Source organism: Capra hircus, chromosome 6, assembly GCF_001704415.2.
Source record: "Capra hircus breed San Clemente chromosome 6, ASM170441v1, whole genome shotgun sequence".
NCBI lineage: Eukaryota > Metazoa > Chordata > Mammalia > Artiodactyla > Bovidae > Capra > Capra hircus.
In genome coordinates this window covers 114083822-114111687 of record NC_030813.1, presented here as the reverse complement: position 1 = coordinate 114111687, position 27866 = coordinate 114083822, and the positions used below count along the sequence as shown (strand labels likewise).

The window sequence follows — 27866 nt, the reverse complement described above, 5'->3', positions numbered from 1 at the left end:
GCCACCTGAAGCTCAGTGTGATCTCAAGCCCATTTCCTGACAAGGAGATGGCGGTCCCCCTAGGTTGATGGGAGGACAGAGCAGGGGTCCAGGCTCAGGCCTGACAACGCCATCAGAAAGATGCAGAGTGACGGGGTTGGTCCTCCCAGAGTCTCTGCGGCGTAGGCATTGTGCCCGCAGGTGGAGGGGCGCCAGCCCCTGGTGCTGTGCGACACACACGCAGCATCCTCGCACAGGGGCCAGCATTGTGGTACCCTGTGCGTTTCCTGTGACCCCCAGTTACACACCAGAGAGCCAAGACGGGGAGACACTGGCAAGCAAACCCCCTCAAGCCGGGCCCCCCGCAGCTCTGTGCCTCAGCCCTTTCTGGTCAGATGCTTCTGTGGAACAGGGAGACGCTGGTCAACACTCCAGAAGAAGATTTCAAAACAACAGCCATGCAACCCATCTCAATGAGAGGAGGAATGAAATGAAGGCCTTGATGCTTAGCACAGTCTTTGAAACACTGGAGCATACCCGGGCTTCCAAGCTCCCAGGAAACAACCTCTGACTGTCTGGCATGGAGGTGGGGGTTTGAGGGGGTGCAGCAGGCATGCCTTGGGCCTGCTACTCTTAATGTGGGCAGGTCAGACAGAGGCCGCCCCACCTTGGAGTCCTCTGAGTGACAGCAGGAGGGTCTGCGAATGGTCAAGGCCATGGGACGGGGCTAACCTCGGCTCCCTGCTGAGGGCAGACCCTCCCCGCACCCCCCCCGCCCGCCCGCCATGCACTGCGGAGGCCACAATGAAGAAGCAAGACAAGGGAACTGAGCCAGGAGGTCAGCGGCGAGAAGGGGGCGGGGTTTATGCCAGAAAAGGGCGGAGCCTCCACAGCAGGGAGGGGCGGGGCCTCTGCGCTGGAGTGGCGGGGCCTACAGATAGGTGGGCGGGGTGTGCATTCCAGGATGGGGCGCGGTCTCTACAGCGGGAAGGGTCTCTATACTAGCGAGGGGGCTCAGAGTTGGAGACTAGGTTTGGGACAAAACCCCAAGTATTTGAGGAGAGATAAAGACAGAGGCTGGAGAAGGACCTGACAACCCACTCCAGTATTCTTGCCTGGGAAACCCCGTGGACAGAGAAGCCTGGCCGGCTACAGTCCTTGGGGCCGCAAAGAGTCGGACATGACGGAAGACACCGAAGCCACAAAACAACTGTTAACAAGAGACAGAGGCAGAGATGGAGACACAGAGCGTGCCCATTACCTGTCCTACACGTGTGGCCTTAGGGAAGACCCTGGACCTGTTGGTTCCTTCTCCTGTGAGATGCTGTACAAGCCCTGACTTTACAGGGGGTTGCGGGGATCAGAGGCAGCCTAGGTAAGACTCCTAATACGAGGCCTGCTACTTTAAGGGCCTTCAGAACTCATGCCGTTCTTCAGGACGACCGTCTCTTCCCAGCCACGGTTTGTACTCTGTGACACTGAGTTTCGAGAGAGAGAGAGATTTGTGGCCTGATTCATTTCCATCCTGAGTGCCTGGCCTGTGGCGGTTTCTCAGGACGTCTCGAGTAAGTGAGCAGAATGAACAAGTAGATGAATTGATGGAGATCTTGTCCTGACCCCGTGCCTCCCAAATGAGGAGCCAAGGCCCCAGGAGGGTACCTGCTGGTGGCTGGGCCAGGGGTCCTGAGGCTTAAAACTGGAGCCTTCTCCTGGGTCATCAGGTTAACAGAGATTTTTTTCTGTTGAAAGTGTGTGTCTCTGTGTATGATTTTAGCATTCAAACCAGTGCTGATACATCACGAAGTAAAGTGAAAATTCACATGAATTTTTAATATAAACCATGACACTTGAAAGCAATTCCATGTCCCAGCCAGCTCCCCTGGGCTGTGACTGCACACCCTCTTGCCCTGCCAAGGGGTTTTCGGGGCCGAGTCAGAAACACAATCTAGTCCGAAGCTAAATCAGGAATTCAGACAGCACAGAAGGCATACGGGAACACTGAGGGGTCCTCAGGGCCCCAGGGTCTCAGGTCACGCCGTGACAATGATAGAATGTCGTGCCCATGGGTATCAAGGCGGGAGCTCTGGTTATACTACAGGCAAGACAAAAATAAAAGGATGTTCATTTTGTAAGACAGGTTGCAAAGTGGTCTCTTAAGGAGCTATAAAGTGCTGCTTAGCCTGTAATTGTTGCTAAATGGACTCCTAATAGCATTCACGTCTTCCTGCAAAACCTATCCATTGCTGGTAACTGCAGAGCTAGACCCTCCACTCACGCTCACGCAGGCATCCCTGCAAATAAAGGACCCGGTCTTTTCCCAGATCAGACTCACGCTGGGGTAACCTCTTGCACTGGAAGGGCTCACTTTGGGCCCTGTTCCTATTCCTCCCACAGAAATGCAGCAGGAAGAGAGGTTCGGTCTCCCAGGGCTCCACCAGAGCCTCAAAGGCTCAAGAAGTTTTGCACTGTCTGTCCAGCTCACCTCCGTATCCCAGGGCCCAGCGAGGTGTTTAATCTGCATCTGATATTTGCACCATGCCGCAGGTACTTGCGCTACATCTGGTATCTGTCCCGCATAGTAGGTGCTTCATCTGAATCTGACATCTATAAGATTGAACCGAGGGTTCTCTGCAGAAGCAAGCTTGTCGCCTGGTGCATAGTAGGACCTCAACCCACATCTGCTGAATGGATGGGGGTTGGTGTTGAGATGGAACGTGGAGACCTGGTGGAACCTGCCCCCTGTGGAGAAGCCAGCACACGCGGTGGGCAGAGCAGAGTCTGGGCTCTGCCCGCGGGGATCTCACTCCCCACCTGCTGCTCCTCCGCGGGGAGGAGCCCAGGAGAGTCCAGAATCCTGGAGTTGGGAGGGGCTTTGGAGAACCCCTAATGCAACCTATTCATCTTACAGAGGGGGAAACTGAGGCCTGGAGGAGAAATGGGATCTTCCAGAGTCACTCAGCTCAGCTGTGGTCAGATGGGGTCTGGTCCAGCCACCACCCATTACTGACACCCCTACCTCCAGCAAAGCGGGCTGGGCTGGGCTGGGCTGGGCTTGTACCGACATGGGGCCCCCTATCTGCTCCCTAGAACTTTGCTGCAGGGTGCCCGGTGAGCTTGAGGGTGTGACAGAGCATGCTCTGGCCTCCAGCAGAACTGGATCCGAACCTTGCTCAATGCCAAGTACAGACACAATATGTTCACTGCATTGGTGACAGCTGAGCTACCCCACCAGCTGGGTGACCTGGACAACTCGCCCAGCTTCCGCGAGTCTCTGTTTGCTCATCTGAGCAATACAGGCGATGATGCAAACCCCCGTCATGCCCTGCGTCCACACAAATAAATGACGACTGGCATCCGGTTCTGGACCAGGGCCTGGTGTACTCTGCATGATCGCCAGGGCGTGGCTGAGGAACCGGAAGCACAGACGAGCGAACGCCTGGATACAATCGGAGGACGTTTCTGCTTTTCCTGACGGGGCCCCACCCCAGCCCCAGTCCAGCCCGCTGCTCCCATGTATCCTGAGAATCGGCTGAGCGCTGACGCGGTGTGCCGCGTGCCTGGGCTGCTCCCCGACCCCTAGGACCACCCTTCAGAAGTTCGCAGACCAGCACGTGGCCCGCACGTCTCCCCTCCACCCTCCCGATCCCTGTGGCTTCTGGCTCTTCATCTGACATGGTCTCACATCAGCCTTTTCAGTAACAGCGACTGTGGTTTTCTGCTTCCCGTATCTCTTGAGAATCAGCTGAGCGCTAAGGCTGTGCATTTAGAACACACAGTGACATCACAGGTGGCAGGCACTGGGAAGGGGACCCCTCTGGGAATTGTCCGTCAGTGTGCACCTCGAGTAGTAGTGAAATGAGCGAGCTGCTTTCTGTCTCACTTGCCGCCGCTTCCCGTGATCATCACCCCATTAAGAGATGAGACACCTGGGGACCTCCCTGATGTCCCCTGGCTGGGAGATCATGTCAGAGCTGGAATGAGGACAGGGGTCCCCAGTTTAGGTGTGGCTCCCTGGGCCCCCTCAAATTCAGGGGGCCCCAGGCAACCCCAGGAAGGGCCCAGCACACCATGGGCCCGCCACACCTGCTCTCCCAGGTGCAGGGGGAATCCGGGGATCAGAAAAAACTGCTAGGCAGTGGCATCCATTCAGCAGGACCAGCTCACTCACTCATTCATTCATTCCTGCAGCATCAGCTGAGTGCTTGTGCGGGGCACAGGTCTACCCCCAGCGGTATTTCCAGGCTAAATTCTCAAATAGCCTCTCAAAGGCATCACTGATCAGTGCTCTCCTTTCCTCTAAATATGCAAACTTCCCCTGCCTGCACCCCTGTCCAGATGTTGTCAGCAGAGGAGGCTCTGCTTCGTGCCCCAGTTGGAGCCCCCCCCTTCATCTGCCCAAGCCCCTGGGGGATCAGCATGGATGCCTCACTCCTGGTGCCCTTGGTCTGCTCGGATGCCCTATCTGAAGCCCCCTTGCTGAGTTCCTGCCCAGCATCTCATTAACGCCCACCCCACAGCCTTTGCCCTGGCGGCTGCTGCACACAGGGCCAGGGTCTGTCTGTCTTTCCTGCTGTAGGCCTGGCTCTACATGAAGCCTCCCCTGGCCTCCCGGCCTCGGAGACACCCTGCTCCAGGTCTGCACCGTTGCCTCTGCCTATCTCGTTTCCAAAGGTGGACGCAGCCTTTGGGGCCAGGCCTGGAGCCACGGTCACACCCCAGCTGGCGAGGCACAGTGGGGTCTCCTCTCACAGGAACCATGAACAGCAGCTTGGGGATGGCTTCAGGCCCAGGCTGGTCAGACAGACAGAACTTGGGGGATGCAAAGGGGATGAGTGGCGTGACCTCCTGTGTCCACTGCTGCCTAGAGTCTAGAGGTGGACGGGGCTCTCTAGCCTGGGTCAGCACCAGCCCCCAGGAGCCCTCCTTGGCCTCACCTCTGAATCACAGTGATCCCAGGAAGAAAGAAGACAACAGGCAGGAGGCAGGGTGTTTGTCCTTGCTCGTCCCAGCACTCAGCTCTCGTGGCAGATGAAGGGCCTCCATGCTCCACACGCTGTTGTGCCCAGGCTAGGCTGGGGTGCTCCTGGGCGTATCCCTCACTCACCACCCCCCAAAGAGAGCCCCGCGGCTCAGAGGGTGGGGGCGGCACTCAGGAAAGGCGAGCTGCTCACAGCAGAATGAGGGTTTGAGTCCAGCTGTCTTCTTACCAAGCTGGGCTGGAGTTGGACACGGGATGAAGACCGCTCGGGGGCAGGTGGGGCTGAGCTGTGGATGCTGTGAGTGTGGTGGTAGTAGTGGGTGGGGGCCATTCCCTCCCACTCACTGTCATTTCTCCACAAAGGAAACTCCCAGCTTTGGACCCGGGTGAGGCTGGGGTCAAATCCAGGTCTCCCACCACCAGCTGTGTGATGATTGGCTGGTAGCCTCACCTTCCTAGGCCTCAGTTTTCTGCCCTGGAAAATGGGATACTAACCCCTCCTTTCCAAGAACAGAGTGAGACCGTGCATGTGAAGACGCCAGGCAGGGTCTAGGGAAACTCAGGCACTGGGGAAACCACCCCCTGCCTTTCTCTCTTCAGTCCCGAGCCCCCTCCAGGCACCAGTGTCCCCATGGATGTGCCCCTCCCCCCAGCAGCCCTCCCTACCTCCGCATTCCCATTCTGTCCATCAGGAGAACTTTACAGCATAAAAGTCAAGGAAAGGGGAGGGGGGACGACCTGCAGAAAGCTGACATCGCATTAAAAGGTGCCACCGAGGTGACCTGGACAGCAAATGGCCACGCACACCAGTTCCCATGTTCCGTAAAACCCTGCAAAGGGGCCTTGATCCCTGCAGAAGCTGCCAAGTGCACGCACACACCAACTCCTCTGGGCCCAGTGACCCACCATCAGTTTAATCATCACACCCTCCAGTGCCCTCCGCATGGAGCCCTCTGGCATCTGTGACTCCCTTCCTGGGATGTCCTCAGCCTACACAGGCCTTCCCAGGCTTTACGCTGCTCCGCCCTGTCCATTAAAGTCACCGTCAGAGCATCTATCCGTGCCCGTGAGCTGCCCTTGTGCGAGCAAGTATCACGCTCTGTGTTCTAATCCCCAGTTTGGGGTTACACCCCATTCCCCAGGAGGTGCCTGGCCTGTCCAGGTCCCTCTCTGTGACACGGATCTGTTTCTCTGGAGGGAGTCAAGCGTGCAGGACAGCTGGGGACACACCCGCGGTGCTTCCTCTGACCCATTCTGGGGTCCTAAGGGGGCCAGGAGGCAACCCTGGCTTTGCAAAAGCCCAAGTTCTCTTAGAACTTGGCGCGAGTGGCAGTACCTGGAAATGGCCAAGTTCCCTGACCCACAACCAGGCAGAGAGCAGAGTCAGGAGACTCTTTCAGGCCAAGAAAACAGAAAGTAAAGTTCAGATGAAAAACCAAATCAACAACAACAAAGGGCAAGAGATCAGACTGCTTTTCGCTGCTTTGCCAGGACTCCAGGCCAGAAAGACTCTTTCTCCCCTCTAGAGCAGCCACTACACCCCCCAACCCCTACTCTGCCTGGATGGAGGCTGGCCCAGGGCAGGCGCAGACACAGACACCAGGACAACCTTCCCTGCCCCCAGGCCCAGCCGCGGTTTTAAACCTCTGTGTCCAAATGAGCTCAGGTGGAAGAACGATGAGAGACACAGAGAGTTGAGAGGTTGACCCCTCACCTGCCTTCAGGGCTCCAGAGGAGCAAGGTGACACCCTCCCCCTCCACCCCGCCCAGAGAGGCGGCGGGCGCAGCGCCTACCTTCCTCTTGTTAGTCGGGCAGATGTAGAAGTTGTCGATGACGGTGGTGACGCCAGGCTGGAGGGTGAGCTTGGTGTAGGACGTCCCGAAGTCCGACGACCTGGGGGGGACAGGACGACAGCTGTCAGCAACGGGTCCCCGCCACGCCTGTGTGTACTGATGGTGTCCGGCACAAGCTGTGTGCCAGGGGTCTCTGGGGCACCCAGGGCACACCCAGCACTGTCTTCCAGCGAGCTGCCTGCCCGGGGCATTCCACAGGGCCCCACCTGTCCACGGTCTGTGCGAGTTCTGTGCATCACTCTCGTTAGGAAGGGCCTCGCAGGTCCTGGCCACGTTATTTTGACTCCTCAGAAAACCCCGACAGATTATGTCCCCATGTCCATCTTGCAGAGGGCCAGAGGGGAGCTGCTCCTGCCTGAAATCACTCAGGTAACAGGTGGCCAACTCAGGATGTGCATACTAGCCCGCCCATGAACAGCTGGTGCCGTTTGTTCTACAGAAGCTCCCCGCCGCCCTGAGTCCTTCTGCTTGTCCGTTTCCCTTTCTGGACTGTGAGGTCCTCCAGGAAGCTGCACCCTCCTCCTTGACCACGTGCCCCCCCAGGGGTCCTGGGAATCAGACCCCTGTCCTCGAGCCAGCTGGTGGGTGTCAGCACCCATTCTCCTCAGCAGGGTCTGGGGGTCAGTCCCTCCTGCCCAGGGGCCCATGTTCCTGTCTGTAAGGCAAGGGCTGCAGGAAAGAACCTCCGAGCTCTAGCCTCCACCCAGAGCAGCCACAGCAGGGGAAGAGATATAGGCATCAAGGGCAATTTCACAGCAGCCAGTGCATCGGGACATGGAATTAATCCCATGTCAAAGCTCAGCACCCTCAGCTGAGCTCAGCTCAGGGACCCTGGGCCCAGAGCTCCTTGGGACCAGCTAGTTAAAAAGTGCAGTGACCGCAGAGCCGGAGGCACAGTCCAACCCGGGTGGCACTTTCCACCCCCTCCCTAAACTGACATGTGGAGTCCCAGAGGCCTCAGTTTCTCCCAGAGCATCCAGTCTTCTGACCAGTCAGGAAGATCACCCCAAGGTGGGGACATGGGCAGGAGCGGGCACCAAGGGCTGCTGAGGCCCGCTGAGCTGGTGCCCCTTGGACCTGTCCATCTGATCACCACTGAGACAGGCTTGGACGGAGCCGAGCTCCAGGGCTGAGGGCGGCAGATCTCAGCTATTGACGGGGCCTGTGGGGTCTGGGCTGCAGGTGGCCAGGGCAGCCCCTTGCCCTCTCTGGACCCATCGAAGGGCTGGGTCGGGCAGTGAGTCTTAGGCTCCCCCAGTGCGGCCGGGGTCCAGGGGGAGGCCTGGAGCTGCCCAGGTGAGGGCCCCACCCCACCGGCAGTGCTGTAGCTGCACCCCGTCGTAGGACAGCCTCACCTTTCTACAGGGATGTGCTTCCTCCCTGCCTCTTTCCCAAGCCTGCCCTTTCCCTGAGGCTCCAGAAAGATGGGTCATGTTTATGGCCCTGGTGCTCAGTGGCCCCTTGTCCCCAGAGGTCAGGTCCCTCAAAGGCCTGAGGTCACAAGGTCCTTCCCCAGGCCAGGACAGAAAGCAGCCCCTGTGCCCCCTGACTCCCGGGAACACCAGCAGGGGCTGCCCAACCCCAGTCTCCTTCCCCCAACAGTATCCTCTGACTCTACACGCTCCCCTCCCCAGGGGACATTGGGGAAGCACTGACTCTCAGCACCATGGAGAACTGATTCTCCTCGGGGAAGGAGGAAGCTGGAGGCCCATTACGGGAGGAATAGATTTAAAGACCCAGGAAATTCCAGAACCCCCAGGGAGACAAACAGCTGTGCTTGGAAGCTCTTGCCTGGCAACCTCCAGCCTCTGGATCCCCTCCCCTCTCCTTCCCACCTCCAACAAGCCACGTCTAAGACCTGTGATCTCTGCCTTCCAGACACTTGGCCACCTACCCTTCCCTCCATCCAGACACCCCAGCCCAGCTGCCTCCCTTCCCCCATCTGTGGCCACAACAGCCTGTTCACACCTGCTCACTCAAGGGTACCTCCTGGTGTGAGCCCTCAGCAGGGAGAGAGTGGGACCCAGGCCCTGCTGCCTGGGAATCTCTATTCTATCAGGGCCTGGGAGGTGGCTGATAAAAAAGCAAAAACACAGCTCTGTCGAAGGAGACAAGGACTGGGAAGAAGCACAGACAGGGTGAAGGACAGAGAGGGCAGTAAGTGCTGTCTCAGAGCATGGCAGGGAAGGCCCCTCAGACACTGGGCTGAGATGGGAAGGAAGGAAGAGAGGGTGCTGTGTGCCAGCTACAGACACCAAGGACTGCCAGCCACCCCCAGGAACTCAGAGAGAGGCAAGGAACAGATTTCCCCTAGATCCTCCAGGAGGACCCAACCCTTCCAACTCCCAGAACCCAGGCTTCCAGTCTCCAAACTGTGGACCACAGTTTCCGCCTAAAGGCAGTATGGTACTTAATATGAAACCCCAGAAGCTAGCCCTGTTCCAGGTAGACGGAGGCGCAGGTGCAAAGGCCCAAGGACAGGGCCCCCTCTCCCCTGTCCTCTCTGGACAGGGAAGATGGGGTCTGCTCAGAGCAGAGTTCAGCTGCGAAAGCATCAGGAATGCCTCACCCTACAGGACAGCACAATCCAATTCCTCAAATGGCTGTTAGCACCAGGTTCCAGGCCGCTTGCCAGGGACTGGGGACATCAGATTGTTCATTCCCTCACTCTTTCATTTAACTCTTTTCGTTTCTTTTGTTCAGTTCTTTTATGCTGTAAGCTTCACACCAGGACTGGGAATTGAAATTTCTGTATTCAAATCCATTCCCATCCCACATGTTTATCACATATCTACTATGTGCTAGTCACTTTATCCCCTGGTGAGTAGGACAGACACTGCCCTGCCCTGTGGGGGTGGCAAGCTGGCTGGTGAGACAGAGAGAGCAGACAGATGGACACATCCAGAGAACCTTGGGAGACTCTAGGGGGGGACGTCACCCCGGTCAAGTCCAGGAGCCGTGCTCATCCCCGTCTCAGGGCCAGGGGCCATGCCCAGCTCCCATGCCTCCCTCAGTTCAGTTCAGTTCTGTCACTCAGTCACGCCTGGCTCTTTGTGACCCCATGGACCGCAGCATGCCAGGCTTTCCTGCCCATCACCAACTCCTGGAGCTTACTCAAACTCATGTCCATCGAGTCAGTGATGCCATCCAACCATCTCATCCTCTGACACCCCCTTCTCCTCCCACCTTCAATCTTTCCCAGCATTAGAGTCTTTTCAAATGAGTCAATTCTTTGCATCAAGTGGCCAAAGTATTGGAGTTTCAGCTTTAGCATCAGTTCTTCCAATGAATATTCAGGACTGATTTCCTTTAGGATGGACTGGCTGGATCTCCTTGCAGTTTAAGGGACTCTCAGGAGTCTTCTCCAACGCCACAGTTCCAAAGCATCAATTCTTCAGCACCCAGCTTTCTTTATAGTCCAACTCTCACATCCATATATGACTACTGGAAAAACCATAGCTTCGACTAGACAGACCTTTGTTGGTAAAGTAATGTCTCTGCTTTTTAATATGCTGTCTAGGTTGGTCATAGCTTTTCTTCCAAGGAGCAAGCATCTTTTAATTTCGTGGCTGCAGTCACCATCTGCAGGGATTTTGCAGCCCCAAAACATAAAGCCTGTCACTGTTTCCATTGTTTCCCCATCTATTTGCCATGAAGTGATGGGACCGGATGCCATGATCTTAGTTTTCTAAATGTTGAGTTTTAAGCCAACGTTTTCACTCTCCACTTTCACTTTCATCAAGAGATTCTTTAGTTCCTCTTCACTTTCTGCCGTAAGGTGGTGTCATCTGCATATCTGAGGTTATTGATATTTCTCCTGGCAATCTTCACTGCCCAGCAAATCCACAGACCCCCCATCTTGTCAACTCTTACTCCTGAATTGGGTACGTTTCACCCCAACACCACCAGCCCTCCACCCAGGCCCTCTTCATCTCCATTGTCCTTGAGGGGGTCCCAGTGGATGACAGGATCAGAGGAGGAGGTGGCCAGTGCTGACTGGGTGGCTGGTGATCCCCAATGTGGTGGTGGTGGTGGTGGTGAATGAATTTCCAGTGGCTGCTGTAACAAATTACCAGAAACTTAGAGACTTATAACAAGACACATCCATTATTCAGCTCAGGAGATCAAAAGTCCAAAATGGTTTTCTGAACTAAAATCAAGGCATCTTGATGCCCTGGAACACCTGCTGAAAGGCTCGGGGTGGGGGCCATCCATTTCTTTGCCTTTTCCAGCTTCCAGAGGCCTCCTGCACTCCTTGGCTCATGGCCCCATCTCCAGCTTCAAAGCAAATGCCTCCCGTCTCCACTTGCATAGTCAAATTGCCTTCAGTATGGTCCCAGTTCTCTCTTACTCCTATGATGAAGACCCTTGGGATTACACAGGGCTCACACAGATCATCCAGGACAATCTCCCCACATTCTTATTTTGTCCAAGCCGCTTGGCTTGTGGGATCTTTGTTTTTGGATCAGAGATTGAACTGGGGCCCCTGGCAGTGAAAGTAGCCTAACCACTGGACCACCAGGGAACTCCCTCCCTGTCTCTCCATCTTATCACACCTGCAAAGTCCCCTTTGCCATGTGACGTATCCATAGGCTTCAAGGGTTAAGATGTGGTATCTCTGAGGATTCCTGGAGGAGGAACTGGCAACCCACTCCAGTATTCTTGCCTGGGAAATCCCATGGACAGAGGAGCCCGGTGGGCCTCAGTCCGTGGGAAAGCAGAGTCAGATGTGATTGAGCACACACAGAAATAGCACCAGTCTTGGGAGGTATTACTTCTCCTTCCCCGAGTGGGCATTTGAGCCAGGTCTGGGGCTCCATGAGAAGCAGGGTGAGCAGGCAGAGGGGCTACTGTGGATCGCGAGAAAGATGACAGGGCCAGGGATGGAAGAGGTGGACGGACCAGGCATGAATGGCCCCAGATGCCGCAGAGAGCCTGGGCCTGCCCTGCATTACAGGCACCACTTAGTAGATCGAAAAGAATGCAAAAGATTCCATTATAATGTCATGTTGGTTCTGTACCAAGTCGCTTCAGTCGTGTCCGACTCTTTGCAGCCCTATGGACTGTGGCCCGCCAGGCACCTCCATCCGTGGGATTTTCCGGGCAAGAATACTGCAGTGAGTCACCATGCCCTCCTCCAGGGGACCTTCCCCACCCTGGGATCGAACCCACGTCTCCTGCTGCTCCTGCGTTGTAGGCGGGTTCTTCGCCGCTGAGCCACTGGCGAACCCATATTGGCTGCCTGTTGGCATAGTACTTTGGATATACCGAACTAAACAAAGTCTATTATTAAGGTGCGTCACATCCGTTTCTTTAATGAATAGTTAATTTTTTAAGAGGAATTTTAGGTTCAGAGCTAAATGGAGAGGAAGGTACCGAGGTTTCCCGGGTCTTCGGGCCCCACACGCGCGTAATCTCCACTCCCCGCCAGAGCAGCACGTGTGTTCCCGCTGGCGCGCCCGCTCTGACGACAGCATCGTCACCGAGAGTCTACAGCTCACACGGGGGCCACTCTTGGCTTGTACGTTCTATGGACAAACGTGCGGCGACAAGGACCCAGCACCGCGGTGTCAGAGAGAGCAGTGTCACCGCCTGAATCACCCTGGGCCCACCTGCGCACCCTCCCTCCCCGCCCCGTCCCTGTGACCACTGATCCTTTCACTGTTTCCATACTTCTGCCTTTCCCAGAATATCACACACAGTACTGGGATCACGCCGTCTGTAGCCTTTTCAAACCAGCTTCTCTCCCGTAGAAATATACCTTTCAGGAGCCTCCAGGTCTTCTCAAGTCACCCGTTTCTACTTGTTCATGACAATCCACATCCTATTTCTACTGGGCTCGCTGGTCTGGACACAGACTGAGGCCGGGGCGGGCTCTGCACAGCGTGAGCCGGGCTCTGTGGTCGGGTCTGCGTCCCCGTCTGGAATGCACCGTCTCAGGGGGGATGAGCAGAGTGACCAGGTGAGGCCTGTTAGACAGTGTCTCGAAGCAGCCGGTAGGAGCTCGTCATCACTGCCACTTTAGGAAGACTGGAGTGACTGCGGGGCGGGGGAGGAGCAGAAAGGAAGGCAGGATGTGTGCCTGGGGGGGTGGAATCGCTTGAGCAGGGCAGATGAGGCGTTAGATGGTAGGAGGCGGTGGAGGGTGACCTGAGTGGCATGGGAGACACGGCTCAGAGGGGGTGTGGCCCCCGGTGTGGCTTAGGAATGGACTGGACTGGGAGTCAGGACAAACCTGAGGCTTGCCCACCAGCACCCGACCAAGCCTGCAGGACGCAGTGGGGCTGGAAGATGGGAGAGTTCAGAGAAGCATGTTTTCCCGGTGCCCACAGCCTGGCCACCCTTCACCTGGCACCGGTCGGGGAGTCCTGAGACCCCTGAGGTCGAGAGGTACCGTGGTATCCAGCTAGCTGGGAACGAGGGGTCTAGTGGTCGGGGTCTGGGCTGTGCCCCCTTGCTGCTACTGGGTGTGAGCTCCAGGCACACCCTCAGGGTTGGACATCGGTTTCCCCTTCAGGCACCAGAGGGATGCAGTCAGGGTCCCTGGGGCCCCTGTGAATGGAAAAGGCTGTGGTCACATGCCCTTCTCCTGCGGCGACCCTGCCTGTTATCTGCCTCCTGGCCTCCCCGCCCTGAGGCTGGTTTCCTTGGGGAAACCCTCACCCAGGCAGACCTTGTTTCCTGGGGGCCACACAGGTGTCCAGACTTCACTTCATTCTGTCCTCAGACCACCTGCTTCTCAAAGAAATATAAGTGGAAGAACAAGCCCAGCAGGGACGGTGTCCGTGTTCAGATTTATTCCAAGGAAGGAAGGTGAAAGGTGGAGTGCTGCGTGGTCCCTGCCTCTTCCTGTGTGTCTGGGGGCTGCCAGAAATAGGCACCGCTCAGTATGCAAACCAGAGATGGAGATCAGAACTGCCTGGGGTCACCCCAGACGCCAGATGCCGCACAGGGCAGGTCCCCGTCTCTTGGTACCTGGAGGGCGGTATCTCTCTAATGCGCTCACCAAGCTTGAGGCACGGATGACTCAGTTAAATGCCTTCCATTCCTGATTCTTCTCTAAACTCCCCACAGCCCCAGAGCACCAACCCTGAATCTAAGGCTGCCTCCTCCTACAGCGCCGCCAGGTACCAGGACAGGAAGGCTGTGTGACCTGCAGTGAGCAAGTATCCATCTCTGGGCAAGTTTCCCATAGAAGCCAGTCAGACGTGCCCGATGTTTCAACACCAGCCAACAAGTGCCCCCTGGACTTGCCTGTTGAGGGGAGACTCCCCGATTCATCTCAGGATGGTCAAAATTCCTGTGAGAGCTGAGCATGTCCAGAAGGGAGAACAGGAGTGAGGGGAGGAGGGAAAAAGGAAGATGGGGGAGAGAGGGGGAAGAAGAGAGGAGGAGGGGAACAGAGATCACCCAGGGTCTCCTCTGGGCCAGGCCTCCTCCCAACCTATACCCTGACCTTGCCCACTGCTAAGACCGTCTCCAGGTTCTTCTGACTGTAACTCAAAAGTGATCATCCCATCTAGATTTATTCAAATTAAAAATTTTGAATAAAAATAGACTCTACATCCGGCAAATAGATATATGAAAGGCAAGTGCAGTTGGAAAATTGCTATTTGTAAATTGGCTGCTTAATTGCTAAGTGTTTGTACATATGCACTTTTAAAAGAAAAATGATTTAATTGAGCCATTTTCATACTCTATAATTATTTCATTGGCAGGGACATGTGTTCAGCTCCCACCCCTCCCCCACGGGTGAGCCCCCAGCTCTGAGGATCTCCTTGGCTACCTTGGAAAACCGCACAGGTGGGAAGGGGGCGCCCCCTACGTGGCTGGTGCCACCTGCAAGCTTGTGGTCTTGAGCAAGGCCTGGACCTCGGCGAGACTTGGTTTGTTTATCTGTAAAAGGGGCCAACAGCACAGACCTCAGACACTCACAATGAGACTGGACGTGGTGGGAGGAGGGCCCGTGCGGTGGACTCACGGTCCCGAGGCCACCTGAGGGGTGCTGACTATGCACCGCGCCTGTGCGGACCTCTCTGGCCAGATGCACGGCGGCGTGGACTCGCCTCCTGTGCCCTGATGATCAGGACTCTGAGGACCAGCCCCGCCTCCGCATGGTCACTGTGCAAAGCCCCTGGACAGACCCTAGGGCCGTGCCAGGGCTCTGAGGCCCAGCTGGGAAGGGACGTGTGCAGAGTCCCCTGGGGGTCCATGGCACAGCCGGGACTCAACTCCGGTCTCCGGGGACCTCCCCACCTCCCTCCCAGCAGAGGGGGCGTTGTGTGTTAGGACGGTTTCCCAGCTGACCACCCTGCTGATGTGAGATGAGAAGGGATGGATGGTGAGGGTCCACCACCCCGGGGTCCTCAGGAACCGACAACCCCAGGGGCTCTGGAAAGATGAGGCTTTGATCTGCCACCCAGGGCAGACAAATACATCCTCGTGGAACCATTGAGGGAAAGATCTGCCCAAGCCGCTGATAGACTGGTCAAGTCATTCTAGAAAATTCCATGATGTGGCTTGAGATTTTGAGTGTGAAATGTGGAGTCAGGTGCCAGCTAGGTGGGTGAGCTGCTGGAAGGGGTCTCAATGTGCCCTTGATGGGGCATGACAGCAGTGGTGGGGGAGATGCCAGTCAGGTTGCCCTGAGACTAAGACCGTGGTCTCCCTCCAATGGGAAAGGAGTCTTGGGGGGAGATTAAGAGACCTGGGGACTCACACGCTCTGGACACCACACCCAGGGTGGAGCTCAACCTCGCTTGGACAGGATGACCACACTGGACCAGGAGCAGGCCTTCCCATTTTACAGGTGGGAAAACTGAGGCTCAAGGCACATCACCTGCCTTGTGCAGGATCTCACGGCAACTACAGAAAGCTCAGTTTAAGCCCAGGCTGTTGGCTCAAGTTGCCTCCTCTGCTCCACCCCGGGCTGTGTCCAGACATGCACTCCTGCTGGGGGCTTCACAGGGCCGGGCACTCACCCTGTGTGGCTGGACTTTCTGACTCCATTTCTCTCTCTCGCAGAGCCTAGCAGGTGATGCTCTCTGCCCTGTCAGCTTTCACATGCTGACCGCAGCCCAGCCCCGCTGCGGAGTCCTCTCAGTATTTCCTGAGGGTTTTCTCCCTAGTGGAAAGCTTCTCCTTAACTCAGGGCTAGTCTTTTTTTTTTTTTTTTTTAATCTCTTTTATTGAAGTATAGTTGATTCGCAATGTTGTGTTAATTTCTGCTGTACAGCAACGTGACTCAGCATCTTCCCTGGGGGCTCAGATGGTAAAGAACCCGCCAGCAATGCAGGAGACCTGGATTCGATCCTTGGGTCAGGAAGATCCCCTGGAGAAGGGAAAGGCTACCCACTCCAGTGTTCTTGCCTGGAGAATTCCATGGGCAGAGGAGCCTGGCGGGCTACAGTCCATGGGGTCACAAAGGGTCGGACACGACTGAGCGACTAACATTTTCACCTCCATGTGCTTTTTCATGTTCGTTTCCATTCCGACTTACCCCAGGACATTGGACGCACTTCCCTGTGCTTTGCAGCGGGACTCTGCTGTCTGCCCATCCTGCAATAACGGCTTGTGTCTGCTGACCCCAAATCCCACGCCACCCCCCATCCCCTCTCCTCACCGGCAACCACAGGTCTGTGCTGTGTCTGTGAGTCTGCTTCTGTTTCAGAGAGAAGCTCATTCGTGGCATGTTTCGGGTTTCACATGTAGGTGATATCGTGCGGTGTTTGTCTCTGTCTGTCTTACTCCACTTGGTAGACAATCTCCACGTCCATCCATGTTGCTGCAAATGGCATTATTTCACCCTTTTTTATGGCCGAGTGATATTCCGCTGTATGTAAACACCACCTCTTCTTCATCCATCCGTCTGTTGATGGACATTTAGGTTGCTTCCACGTTTTGAGCCCAAGCGTAAGCCCAGGCAGTGTTTCTGGCCAGCCCCTTCCTTAGCAGGGGGGCCCTGGTTTTCCATCAGCACTCACGATCACGTCAGTGCCCACCTCCCCATCCAGGAAGTGTCTGCACCAGGAGCTCCTCTCCCAGCCAGCTCTCCCACATGTGGTTTCTAGCCACCCTGCCACGGCTCTGTGGATGCTCTGTGCCCAGCTGTGTTACGTTCTGTGAAGCTTGTCGGTGGATCTTTCTAGAATGGAGCTGGGCTGGGCAGGGCCTGGCCCCGGGGCCTACTTCCTTAGCCCCACCTGCAGCTCTGCCAACACCTTAGGGATGGAAAGTGGTGCAGGACCTGGGACCAGGCCACCCTGCAGGGCTGCCCGCAGGACGGTCTGCTCGAGCTGGCTCCTGACCGGCTGCATCTGCTTACTCCATAGTGAGGACCACTTCTCTTTCAATGAACCTGTCTTATCCTTCAGAACCCCTGAGACACGTGATTCCCTTGGCTCAACAGTTCCTTCCAGCGCACCTTTCTTGAACGCCTGTTCTGTGCCGGCTTCAGGCTGAGTGTGGAGGGAAGGGGAGGGGGTTCTGTGGCTGCTGACGCCAGTGCGACTGTACTTCCTGTTCAGATGCTGGAAACTCCACACCCACCAGCCAGCAGGCGCTGCCCGAGCCACGTTCCTGGACCCTGCCCTCCCGAGACCTCCTCACAGACCAGCAGCAAAGGGCTTACACCCAGCTTAGCAGGGGGCCACCAGGAGCCTGTTCTGGGCTGTCCCAGGGTCCACTCTGAATGAGCAATGCTCCTACCATGTCTAGTGAGGAGCAGGGCAGGGTACCGGGCTCTGGGAGTCCAACATCCAGAAAAAGGACCTTGGATTTGGGGCCGAAGAGGAGCCTGGAGCCTGGAAAGGCGCCAGAAGCTCTCAAAGCCTGGGGGCAGGGGGGCAGCAGTGTGGCGCCAGGGGCTCCCGGGGAACCTGAGCAGAGGTGCTGGGGGTCCCAGAGAACCCGGGGGAGTGTCAGGGGCTCCCGGGGAAACCAGGGGAGGTAGGGCCAGGGGGCAGCAGTGTGGTGCCACGGGCTCCTGGGGAACCTGAGCAGAGGTGCCGGGGGTCCCAGAGAACCCAGGGGGGAGGTGTCAGGGGGCTCCTGGGGAAACCAGGGGAGGTGAGGGTGGGGAGGGGGGGCTCCCAGGGAACCTAGCAAAGACTCTACGTGTGCCTGCGGGTCTGAGGAGGGCCGGCAGGGGAACTGGCAGGAACTGAGAAGGGAAGGGGAGAAAGAGGGCACAGGACAAAGCAGGAGTGTTTTTCCAGAAGCTTCCCTGACAATCGGCCCCGCCCAGGTGCGGTAGGGTGTTGTCTGCTCCGTGCAGCGGCAGTGAAGCAGCGAAAGCCCGGTTCTCAGGCAGAGGCTGTGGAGCGGAGAGGCCCTGAGTCCAGAGGAGACACCATACCACACGGGGACCTCAGCCTGGACCGCCCACGGGGCTGCAGCTGCTCCAGGTCCAAGATAAAGATGCTGGGTTTACGACCTCATCTGACCTTCATTCCCACCAGTGACCCTCACTGCACAAATGAAGAAACAGACGCAAGCAGCTGGAGCCCCCTGCCCGGCTCACATAAAGGACAAAGTGAGAGACTCTGGGTTTTCAGCTGGGCATCAGCTTCCAGCCTCCAGCTCTCTGGATGGTTCTGTTGGTTTTATTTCTGGGGGTGGGAAGATGACCCAAAGCACAGAGGGGGACACCTTTGCAATGACTCTGTTCCCAGCTATGGGGTCTTTCAAACTGGGTTACAACCATCGGGGCTAAATGAGGGCCGTGTTGCTGGACGTGTCCCTGGGCACCGTCCTGAGGGGTCAGGGCTCACTGGGCACGGCTGAAGCTGCCCGCTTGCTCACCTTGGTACCCAGGCCTCAATCTCGAGGACCCTGCCCTTTTAGTTCCTCTGCACCCCTCAGCCGGGCGTGCCTGCCAAGGCCACGGTGAGTCTGGTGGCCCTGATGGAGCAGGGCTGTGGAGAGGCTGAGGGGTAGCTCATGTCACTCTGGATTTGTTGGGAAGGACACACAAGCTCGTCTGACAGCGGGCCAGGCCAGTTGCTCCCTGGGGACAGGCCCTACCATGTCCGGCTCCTTTCCCCCACTGCCCAGGGTCAAGCGCACCGACGCACACCATCTCCCAGGGAGCCCATCGATTTGGGAGGACGCCAGGCCCCTCCGAAGCCCAGAAGTGTCATTTCAAATAGGAAGCACCCAAATAGAACGAGACAAATAATAACACAAATGACTTGCTGCAGACCAGACCACGCAGTTCCTGAGAGTTTCCGAATTCGCAACTGCCTCATTGTGGGTGGTTGGGGGGTGCGGCCGGGAATTCCCAGCAGGAGTCGGTGAGGGGGAACAGAGGAGCTGGAAAAATGCTTGAGGTGCGGGGTGTGAGCCACAGCATCGGGGACTGAGGCTTGGCATCAAAGCCTGGTGGGGGCTGGGCCAGGTTAGGCGGCCCTTGTGACCTGGAATCCACCCTTAGGAAAATTCCTGAAGTGTAACGATCCACACCCGATAAAATGTCCTTCCTGATAAGCTGACATACTCTCCACTCTTCTTGGAATCAATAACAGGAAAAGAATCTTCCAGTTTAACCAGCAACTGGGTCCCTTTATCCCAGTGGACCTGTTCAGTCCTTGTCCTCATGAGAACGTGTTTCTATACGTGAGCCCAAATTCTGACCTGACTTTATAATTGCAAGGTCAGCTTTTCCTGCCTGCTGTGTGATGCTCCGCCCAGTGCAGGTGGCAGTATTGATGGGTCATTGGGCAGGATAAACTTTTTAAAGGCCTTTCTATAAACACTGAGTGCCTACTATGTGCTGTGCATTTTGGAAATTGACTGTTATTTCTAATGTAAACCCCTCTGCCCCTTCCCTGGGATTAAGTCCCAGGGGCTTTCAGTTCCCGCATGGCTTTTAGAAACTATATTCTTGGATCCTACAAACTCTTAGAACTCAATAATTTAAAAGCAAGAGTCTTCATTTATTCTTAGGGGGTCCTGGCATAAGATGGTAACATTTTTACATGCCAATTCCCAGATTATAGAATCTGACAGTCTAAATTGATTTTTTGAGTAACTGTTGACTCTACCCAGCTTCTATTAAAGGCAGCCCAGATGATATATTGAACATTTTTAAAAAGGGAAAGAATGTAAAGAGACATTAACAGATGAGATATGGGCGATCTGGAAGGAAATTCTATTTTAAATGTTCAGAGGAATATTTCAATACAAAGTACAAAAACTGAGTAGGAAATAAGATATTTTGAACACAACACCCCATCTTAATAAACATCAAAGAAATGCTTGGAGTCATGAATTTGGGGACATTCCATTGACTTTTTTTAAGGCAAAAAGTTCATGGAATACAAAACAAAGGTTGATTCAATGACAAAACTGAATAGTTAATCCAGTAACCTACAGATTTCCATTTCCAAACTGTTTCCTTAAAGACACACTCTCCTATACCTGCCCCTGGGTTTCTGCAGGCCCCTGGCCTCACATTCCTCAGCAGGAGGCCCCATGACCGGCTCTGCGTTGACATTTCAAGATCTGGGCAGGCCTCCATCCTTCCTGGGCCTTGGACAAGTCAACCAATATCTCTGAGACTTAACCTGCTTGTGATATCAGGTGACAATAATGAGAATAATGGTCATCAATCGTCATCCATAAATAATCATCAATAATTATTGCCCCATAGGTCAAGTTCCATGCTCAGTGCTTTGGTTGGATTAGCTCACTTAATCCTCCCAACCCCTCTGAGAGGCAAGAATGAGGCACCAGCCCATTTCACAGAGTGAAAGACTGAGGCCCAGAGAAGTGAGGTAACCCGTGGGGGAGCTGAGTGTGAGCCCCACACAGAGTGGTCTGGCTCTGAGCCCAAGGAATTTAGCCCCACCACATGTAACCCCCCACATTCTCGCTACTACTTTCCAGAAGGATGGTGTGAGAGAAGACACTTCTCCAACGTGTGTCTGCAAATGTGACTGTGTGGGTGGGCTGGGGGGAGTGGGGGGGGGCGGTCAATGGGGAGACCACCCAGAGAAGGAGGCCACAGCTCCATGTGAGTCAGAAATCTCCCCTTCCTGGTTAGACTGGGGGCAGGAGGTGAGTCTGGCCTAATTCCTTCTGGGGGCGGGAGTGGGGAGCATGCCATCTCCCCAGGAAGCACCCTGTCTCCCCACTCCTGCGGGCACGCCGTCCACATCAGCCGCATGCAAGGACAGGGCCTGCCCGGGGGGTGAGAAGCGCCACTCATTCACACCCACGTGGCCCGTGTTTTCCCAGCTGATAGAACCTGCAGGTGTGTCGGCCGGAGGCCCAGATGCTGTGTCCCGTCAACATATACTAGTTTCCTCTTCTCCCACGTCATGCCAATCACCTCTGAATAGCCGCTGACGTTTCCCTAGAACCGGAGTCCCTAACGAGAGCAGGGCCTGGGAAGGCGCACAGGGAGGACGCTGTCGGTGCCCGTTCTTCAAGGAGAGAGGCAAGGCTCCGAGAGGGGACCCTTGCTCACGGCAGAGGCTCCAGCGGGTGCAGACAGGACACAGGAAGCCCAAGTCCCCCCTGCGTGGGTCCCCTTGCCGCTCTTCTGCGTGCCCACAGCCCCCTGTGATGCTTGCTCCGCTGAAAGTGGATTTCCCGGCCCCACTCGACTCACTGGAAAAGACTCTGATGGTGGGAGGGATTGGGGGCAGGAGGAGGAGGGGACGACCGAGGATGAGACGGCTGGATGGCATCACTGACTCGACGGATGTGAGTCTGAGTGAACTCCGGGTGTTGGTGATGGACAGGGAGGCCTGGCGTGCTGCGATTCATGGGGTCGCAAAGAGTTGGATACGACTGAGCGACTGAACTGAACTGAACTGATCCACCTGAACACTCCTCGATGGCTGGGACAGCATCTGGGCAGCCCTCTGGCCCAACACACCCCATGCAGCGAGTGCTAGTAGATGCCGGTTGAACAAGTGCCTGAAAGAATGATACAGTTCTCACCCAGACACCGTCCCAGGTATTACTGACACCCCACAGAAGCTGTCAGCACTCAACCCCACTGCACAAGCCAAGAGGGCCCTTGAGACCTCCAGGTTTCTGACCACACCCTTCTTTATGCAAAGGACATAGGCTCAGAGAAGGGCAGTCACTTGTCCAAGGTCACACAGCAGCTGAGCAGCCAAGCAGCCAACTCTAACTGAGGTCTCCTGGCCCCCAGGGCAGTATTTCTCTATCCAGGCTGCTCTGGGCTGTTTCAGGCAGACAGCTGCAGGGTAGATGGTAGAATCATCCCCACTCCTGCTTACAGTCGAGGAGACAAGACAGATCTAGCCCCTTGCACCTTCAAGCACCAGAGGCTTCTTCAGAATGCACCAGGTGAGTGAGGTGGGAACAGAGAGCAGATGGTCTGCAGCAGCGTGTCTGTCCCCACAGCCCCGGGGAAGTGGTAGGACAGACAGGCTTCCAGACAGATTCTCAGTGTGCAGAGGAGGCAGCCAGGTGTCCACACCGGGTGGGCACCCGAGCCTGCATGCCAGGCGCCCTAGGAGAGGGTGAACTGGGGCCGTGGCAACAGTCTGAGAAGGTGAGTGGCTCAGCAGAGGCTGTGCGGTTGAGTGAGCCCCCTGCAGAACTCCCCACCCCTGCCAGGCACTTTCCTGGCTGAGCCGGTGGCTAGCCTGGGAGAGGACCACGTCTTCCCTGGAGCCAAGCTCCCACAGATGCCCCCATGGCTAAAGCAGTCTTTCCAAGAGAGCATTCATGTTCCACATCATGCTCACGTGGACAAGGCATGGGGACAGGCTGACGCCACTGGCTGTGTGACCAGGAGCTGGCTGCTCAACTTAGTAGACCTCAGATGCCTGTACCAGGCCCTCCCACCCGGGGTGGTCACAAAGGTTAAATGAAGTGCCGAACTGGAACCTTCTAGCAGAGCCCCTGGCCCTGGAGGCAGTCAGATCCTTCCTCCCGCTCTGTTCCCTGCCCATCCCTTCTGGAAGCAGAGGGTAGGTGATGACGGTGCCGTAAGGGGTTAGCTCAGCAGGGCTGGGTTGTCCGAACCCTACACACTCCCACTAAGGGTCTGGCCTTTGACTGGCACCAGGAAGTTTACCTCTAAGCCCTGGCAAGGTCCTGCCTGTTCAGGGCATCTCTATTTTCTGAGGCTTGAGCCAGACAGTTAGTCTCAGCTCACAATAGGATTTCTGGTGGGGTCTTGGGTCAACGGGCTTCCCAGGTGGCGCTAGTGGTTAAGAACCCGCCTGCCAACACAGGAGGCATAAGAGACCTGGGTTCAATCCCTAGGTGGGGGAGATGGCCTGGAGAAGGGAATGGAAACCCACTCCAGCATTCTTGCCTGGACAATCCCATGGATGAAGGAGCCTGGCAGGCTCCAGTCCATGGGGTCGCAAAGAGTCAGACACGACTGAGCACGTATATAGTGGTAACTAACCCATGATATCAACAGTTTATAATAAATATTAACACGGAGATGTGGGTTTGATCCCTGGGTCAAGAAGGTCCCCTGGAGGAGGGCAGGGCACCCCACTCCAGTATTCCTGCCTGGAGAATCCCATGGACAGAGAAGCCTGGCAGGCTCCAGTCCATGGGGTTGCACAGAGTCAGACACGACTGAAGTGGCTGAGCACACATGTGCACTCTTGGGTCAGCGGGTCTCAGCCTTACCTCTGGAGGGGCTGGAGACCACGGCCAACCACAAAGCTACATGACTGACCTTAGCAAACACTTTGGACACCAAGACTTGGTGAGTGTCCCTGGTTGCAGCCTTTCCTATGTATTGTCGCATGTCACTGAGTCACGGGGCCCAAAGAGTGAAGCCCTGCCCACATGGCCAGCCAGGGTGACCAGGGCCTTTGCACATGCCATTATCCTTCCGATGCCCACGCAGACTGACTCCTCACTGCATTTCAGGCTCTGCTCAAACGTCCCCTCAAGCAGGAGAACACCCCACCCCAGCCCCTCCCGGGGACTCCCCCGCTTGGCTGTGGTCCACGGTGCAGGTTGCTGCCTGACACTGAGCATGCGTCCTGCTGATTTATTGTCTGTCTCGCTCCAGGACATCAGCTCCCGGGAGGCGGGTGCTGGCTGGTGTCTGGTTTCCCTCCGCCCTGGGAAGCTGCAGCTATATCTCCCAGCCCAGGGGGCCCTCATCACTGATGCTGTCTTGGGGTTTTGTTTTATGAGTGATCCAGAGTCAAGTTTTATTTCCTCTCCACGGGCTGCTGCACGTACTGAAAATCCACCTTCCCTCACTGCCCTGGGTAGGAGCCTTGCTTGTTAAGTCAGGGCTGGTCTGGGCCTGGGCTTGCTGCCCTTGGATCTGTCCCCCAGCCCCTGTGACCCTGTAAAAGCTGCAAGACTGCGGCCCTCACCTCTGTGTTCCCTGCTCCCAGGGAACACACTTCCCTGAAAGTGTGCTGATGTGAATCAGTGATGCCCAGACTGTTTCCATAATGGCAATAAACAGCAGTCAAAGTGCAGTGAGGAGCCGGCCGCGTCCCCGCCTCCTGAACACCCTGTCTCTGCAGAGGAGCCCTGTTTCTCCGCCTCTACCCACGGGTGCCCTGGAATCACTTAATGCACTTGGCTCTCCAGGCAAGGAAACCCAAGTGGGTGGAAACTGGCAGAACGTTATTTCTCCAATTCCTAAGAATCCCATTTGAGAGTTAAATAATGACAAGATGCCTTTAAGCGCTTGAAAATTATGAGCTAAGCCATTCTCAGGGAAGGTGCGTCATCCAGCAAGCATGCAGAATTGATGGTTCCAACCAGACAGGTCTGTGGGCTGGGCGGGCAGGCAGGGAGGGAAGGCTAGCCTGGGATCTGGGCTTCTCCCAAGCGTGTGGGTGTGACCCAGTCCCGGGAATCTCACCCCACCGGCAGGACTGGCCACCCCTGCTCTGCGTCTCCTTCTGGCTACCCCATGCCCCAGCTGTCTGCCAGCCTCCCTGGCACTAGCCCTGTGGTCCTTGGCTCTGGCCAAGGTCCTGGTTTGGCTACACGTGGACACCCTAAGTTCCAAGCCTTGTGAACGGAGAATGTGATCCTTCATGAACATCTCACTCCTGGAACCAAGCTGGAGCATGGTTCTCCCTTGCCAGGGAAGCTTTTACCATCTCAGCAGGGTGGGGCGTGGGGGCTTTTGCCATCTGGGGCTGGAACTCCCACTCGGCCTCAGCAAAATTATTTTTTAAAAGGCCTGCAACTCACACCTGCGCACACACCCTGCTTTTTCAAAGTGCTTTCTCTTACCAGAGAGGGTCCCATTTTAGAGACTAGAAAATCAAGGCTCAGAGAAGTTAAGTGACTTGCTTAGAAAAACCCAGATTGAGCAGGTGGAGAAGCAGGGGGACCCAGGACCGTGGGATCCCACAGCCCTCGAACTTCCCCTTCTTCCTGCAGAGAAAGCAGTGGCTACAATCCCCTGAGTGCCCTCGTGTTCCAGGAATAGTGCCACCGGCTCCACCTTCAGCCTCTCACTGCACCTGCAGCCTGGAGGGAGGTGTGAGAATCTGCCGTGAAAAAGGAAGAAATGAAGCAGAGGTTCCGGGACCAGAAACAGCTTGGCCGAGGCCCTGCAGTCATCGACAAGAGCGCCTCTGGAGACGGGCTCGGATCTGGGGGGAAAGCTCCCACCCCTGGGGTTCCGGCCCTGCAGAGGTGTGGGGTTGGGTTGCACACTCTCTAACGGACAGCCACACCTGCACGTGCCCATCAGTAGAGGGTGCTGCCCCTCGCATGGTATAAATAACATGGAAAAGGAGGTGAACTCAGGCCTGAGTGGGTCCTAGGAGGAGGGGAGGAGGGAGCGGACTTTCTCTCAGGGTCCTTGGGAAGCCTGAGGGTGGGTACCAGGCTGGTTGGTGAGGTTGGAGTCTTGGGGGCGGGGTTCTGGGGAGGAACCAGTCCCGTGGTTCAGGCTGGGGACCAGTGAGCCTTTCCTCGTGGGATTCCGGGTTTGTTTTTGGTTGGACGCTCCCGGCCCTCTTGGAGCACACTTCCCCTCTGCTTCTCTCAGAGACGATCCATCCACCCTTCCTCCCATCGCTCCATCCATCCTTCCTCCCATCGCTCCATCCATCCTTCCATCATCTGCCACCCACCTGTCCCTCTGCCCTTCACTTCCTCCCTCCCCGTCTCCCTCCCTCCCTTCCTTCTTTCCCTCCCTGCTTCCATCCGGCTCATACAACACACATTACCTGGTCTCTGCTCCACGCCTGGCCCTGCCCTGGCCTCTGAGGCGGGGACACAGAGATGCCTTGGAGAGACTGCCTCCAGGTGCACAGGGGATGTTTGACGAGCGCCTGAGGGAGCCCTTGAGATGCTCTCCCGGCCACTGCCTGCCTGGAAAGTCGTCCCTGGTGCCCATTGCTGCCCTCGTTGCGTCTCCTGGATCCCAGGACCTGCTCCGGGGCTGATCTCAGAACATGACGCAACTTTTCCCTTTTAGAGGCTCCAGTCTGCCCCTTGCAGTGTCCTTCAGAGGGAGACCAGGAAGGAACCTCTGGGGCCCGTCCCGCTGCCCATGTCTGCAACAGCCGGGTGCCACCTGCCAGGACCTGCCTAAAGAAGAATGCGTGATTGGACCCCAGGGTGATGTCAGTTTGGTTTTCCTCCCCACTAAGGACATTTTCTCCCGAGGACAGATTCTCACCTGGAAACAGGCCAGGCCAAGGTGCATCTGAATTTTCTGCGTCTGAGTGTCTGGGGGAGTGGCAGACGGCTGACACTGAGATTCCAGACACAGCGAAGGAGAGACGCTCGATCTTTCAGCTCCGTGAGAAAACAGGCAGTTGCAGCCCTTGCCTGGCCTTGCTGGCGCCTGCCTCCCAGCCCTCAGGGTCTCCTCCGGCCTCCGCCAGGTGGGCCTGCACCAGAGCCTGTTTCTCTGTCTCTCTGGGCACGGACCTCTAGGTCTCTTACTGCCCTGGAATTCTGCCTCTTTCTCTCCGTGGGTATCTCTGTCTCCCTAGGTCCCTGAGGGTCTCCCCACACACACAGCTCTGTCCTTGCCTCTCTCGGTCTCTCTGTCTGTCCACATCTGTATGAGCCAATCTCTCCTCCATTCACCCCTTCTACGTCCCCCTTCCCTTTTCCCCTAAGGGCACCCCAAGAAAGGACGATCCATGACAGAGAGGCCTGGGGAACAACGTGTGCATCTCCTGCTCGGCCACCCGGAAGCAGGAACCTTCCCTGCAGCGCTCCCGACCCCGGGAGCTGACGGACGCCCTGCAGGAGCAGGCGACCGAGAATAAACACGGAAGCACAGGGGCGGGTGTGCTGCACCTTGGGACTAAAGACAAAGGGGCAGTGGGGAGCTGGGGGTGCCCTCTCAGGCAGAGTGGCCTCTCGCAGCGAGGGGACACTGGAACAGAGGCTGGAGTGGGGAGCTGGGGGTGCCCTCTCAGGCAGAGTGGCCTCTTGCAGCGAGGGGACACTGGAACAGAGGCTGGAGTGCACCCAGGAGCCAGTCCACGTGGGCATCTGGAAATGACAGCGGCGTGTGCAAAGGCCCTGAGGTGGGACTCCATGACCAGGCTGCATTTCCCGGGCACGTCTCCTCTCTGGTTGCTTGCTGACGGCCACTGGACTCCAGGGCCCTGGAGCTGGCCTATATCATGAAACCAGAGCCCATCAGATTCAGCCTCAGCCTACCTGGCTGATGTGCTGACCGAGGTACAGGAGATGGGGCAGGGGCCGCCGTACACACAGGAGGGCTGACAGCTGGGAGCTCAGAGCCTCCGTGCAGCCTCAGGCCTCTAGCAGAGCTCTCCTGGCCACGACTCTAGAACCTTCCGCAGGGGCAGCCTCAGTCCCCTTCCTCTGGTTAAGTTCACCAGCCAGCCCCACACTCAGGCGGGGTCCCACAAAGCCCTCAGGAAGGGGAGGCTTGGTGTCCGCGTCCCCGTCTTGACCTGGGGCTCTGAACACAGCAAGGCCACGGACCCCATCAGAGCACTGGTTAACCCCCCTTCACAAGACACCCCCACACTGTCTGCAGACATCACACTGACACTAACAAGGCAAATAAACACGGCCTTTAAAGATCAGAGGCACCGCGCTACAGTCTATTACATTAAACTCAGCG

The 27866-nt window shown here is 56.6% G+C and overlaps 1 protein-coding gene across 1 annotated transcript in view; it reads right to left on the bottom strand.

The window, feature by feature from the left end:
* Positions 1-27866, bottom strand: part of SORCS2 (sortilin related VPS10 domain containing receptor 2) — a gene marked incomplete in the record, with an annotated part of 482914 nt that overhangs the window by 174508 nt on the left and 280540 nt on the right. Inside the window, 1 exon segment of the mRNA XM_018049774.1 lies at positions 6752-6851. Within this exon segment, the coding sequence (XP_017905263.1) occupies positions 6752-6851 (100 nt within the window).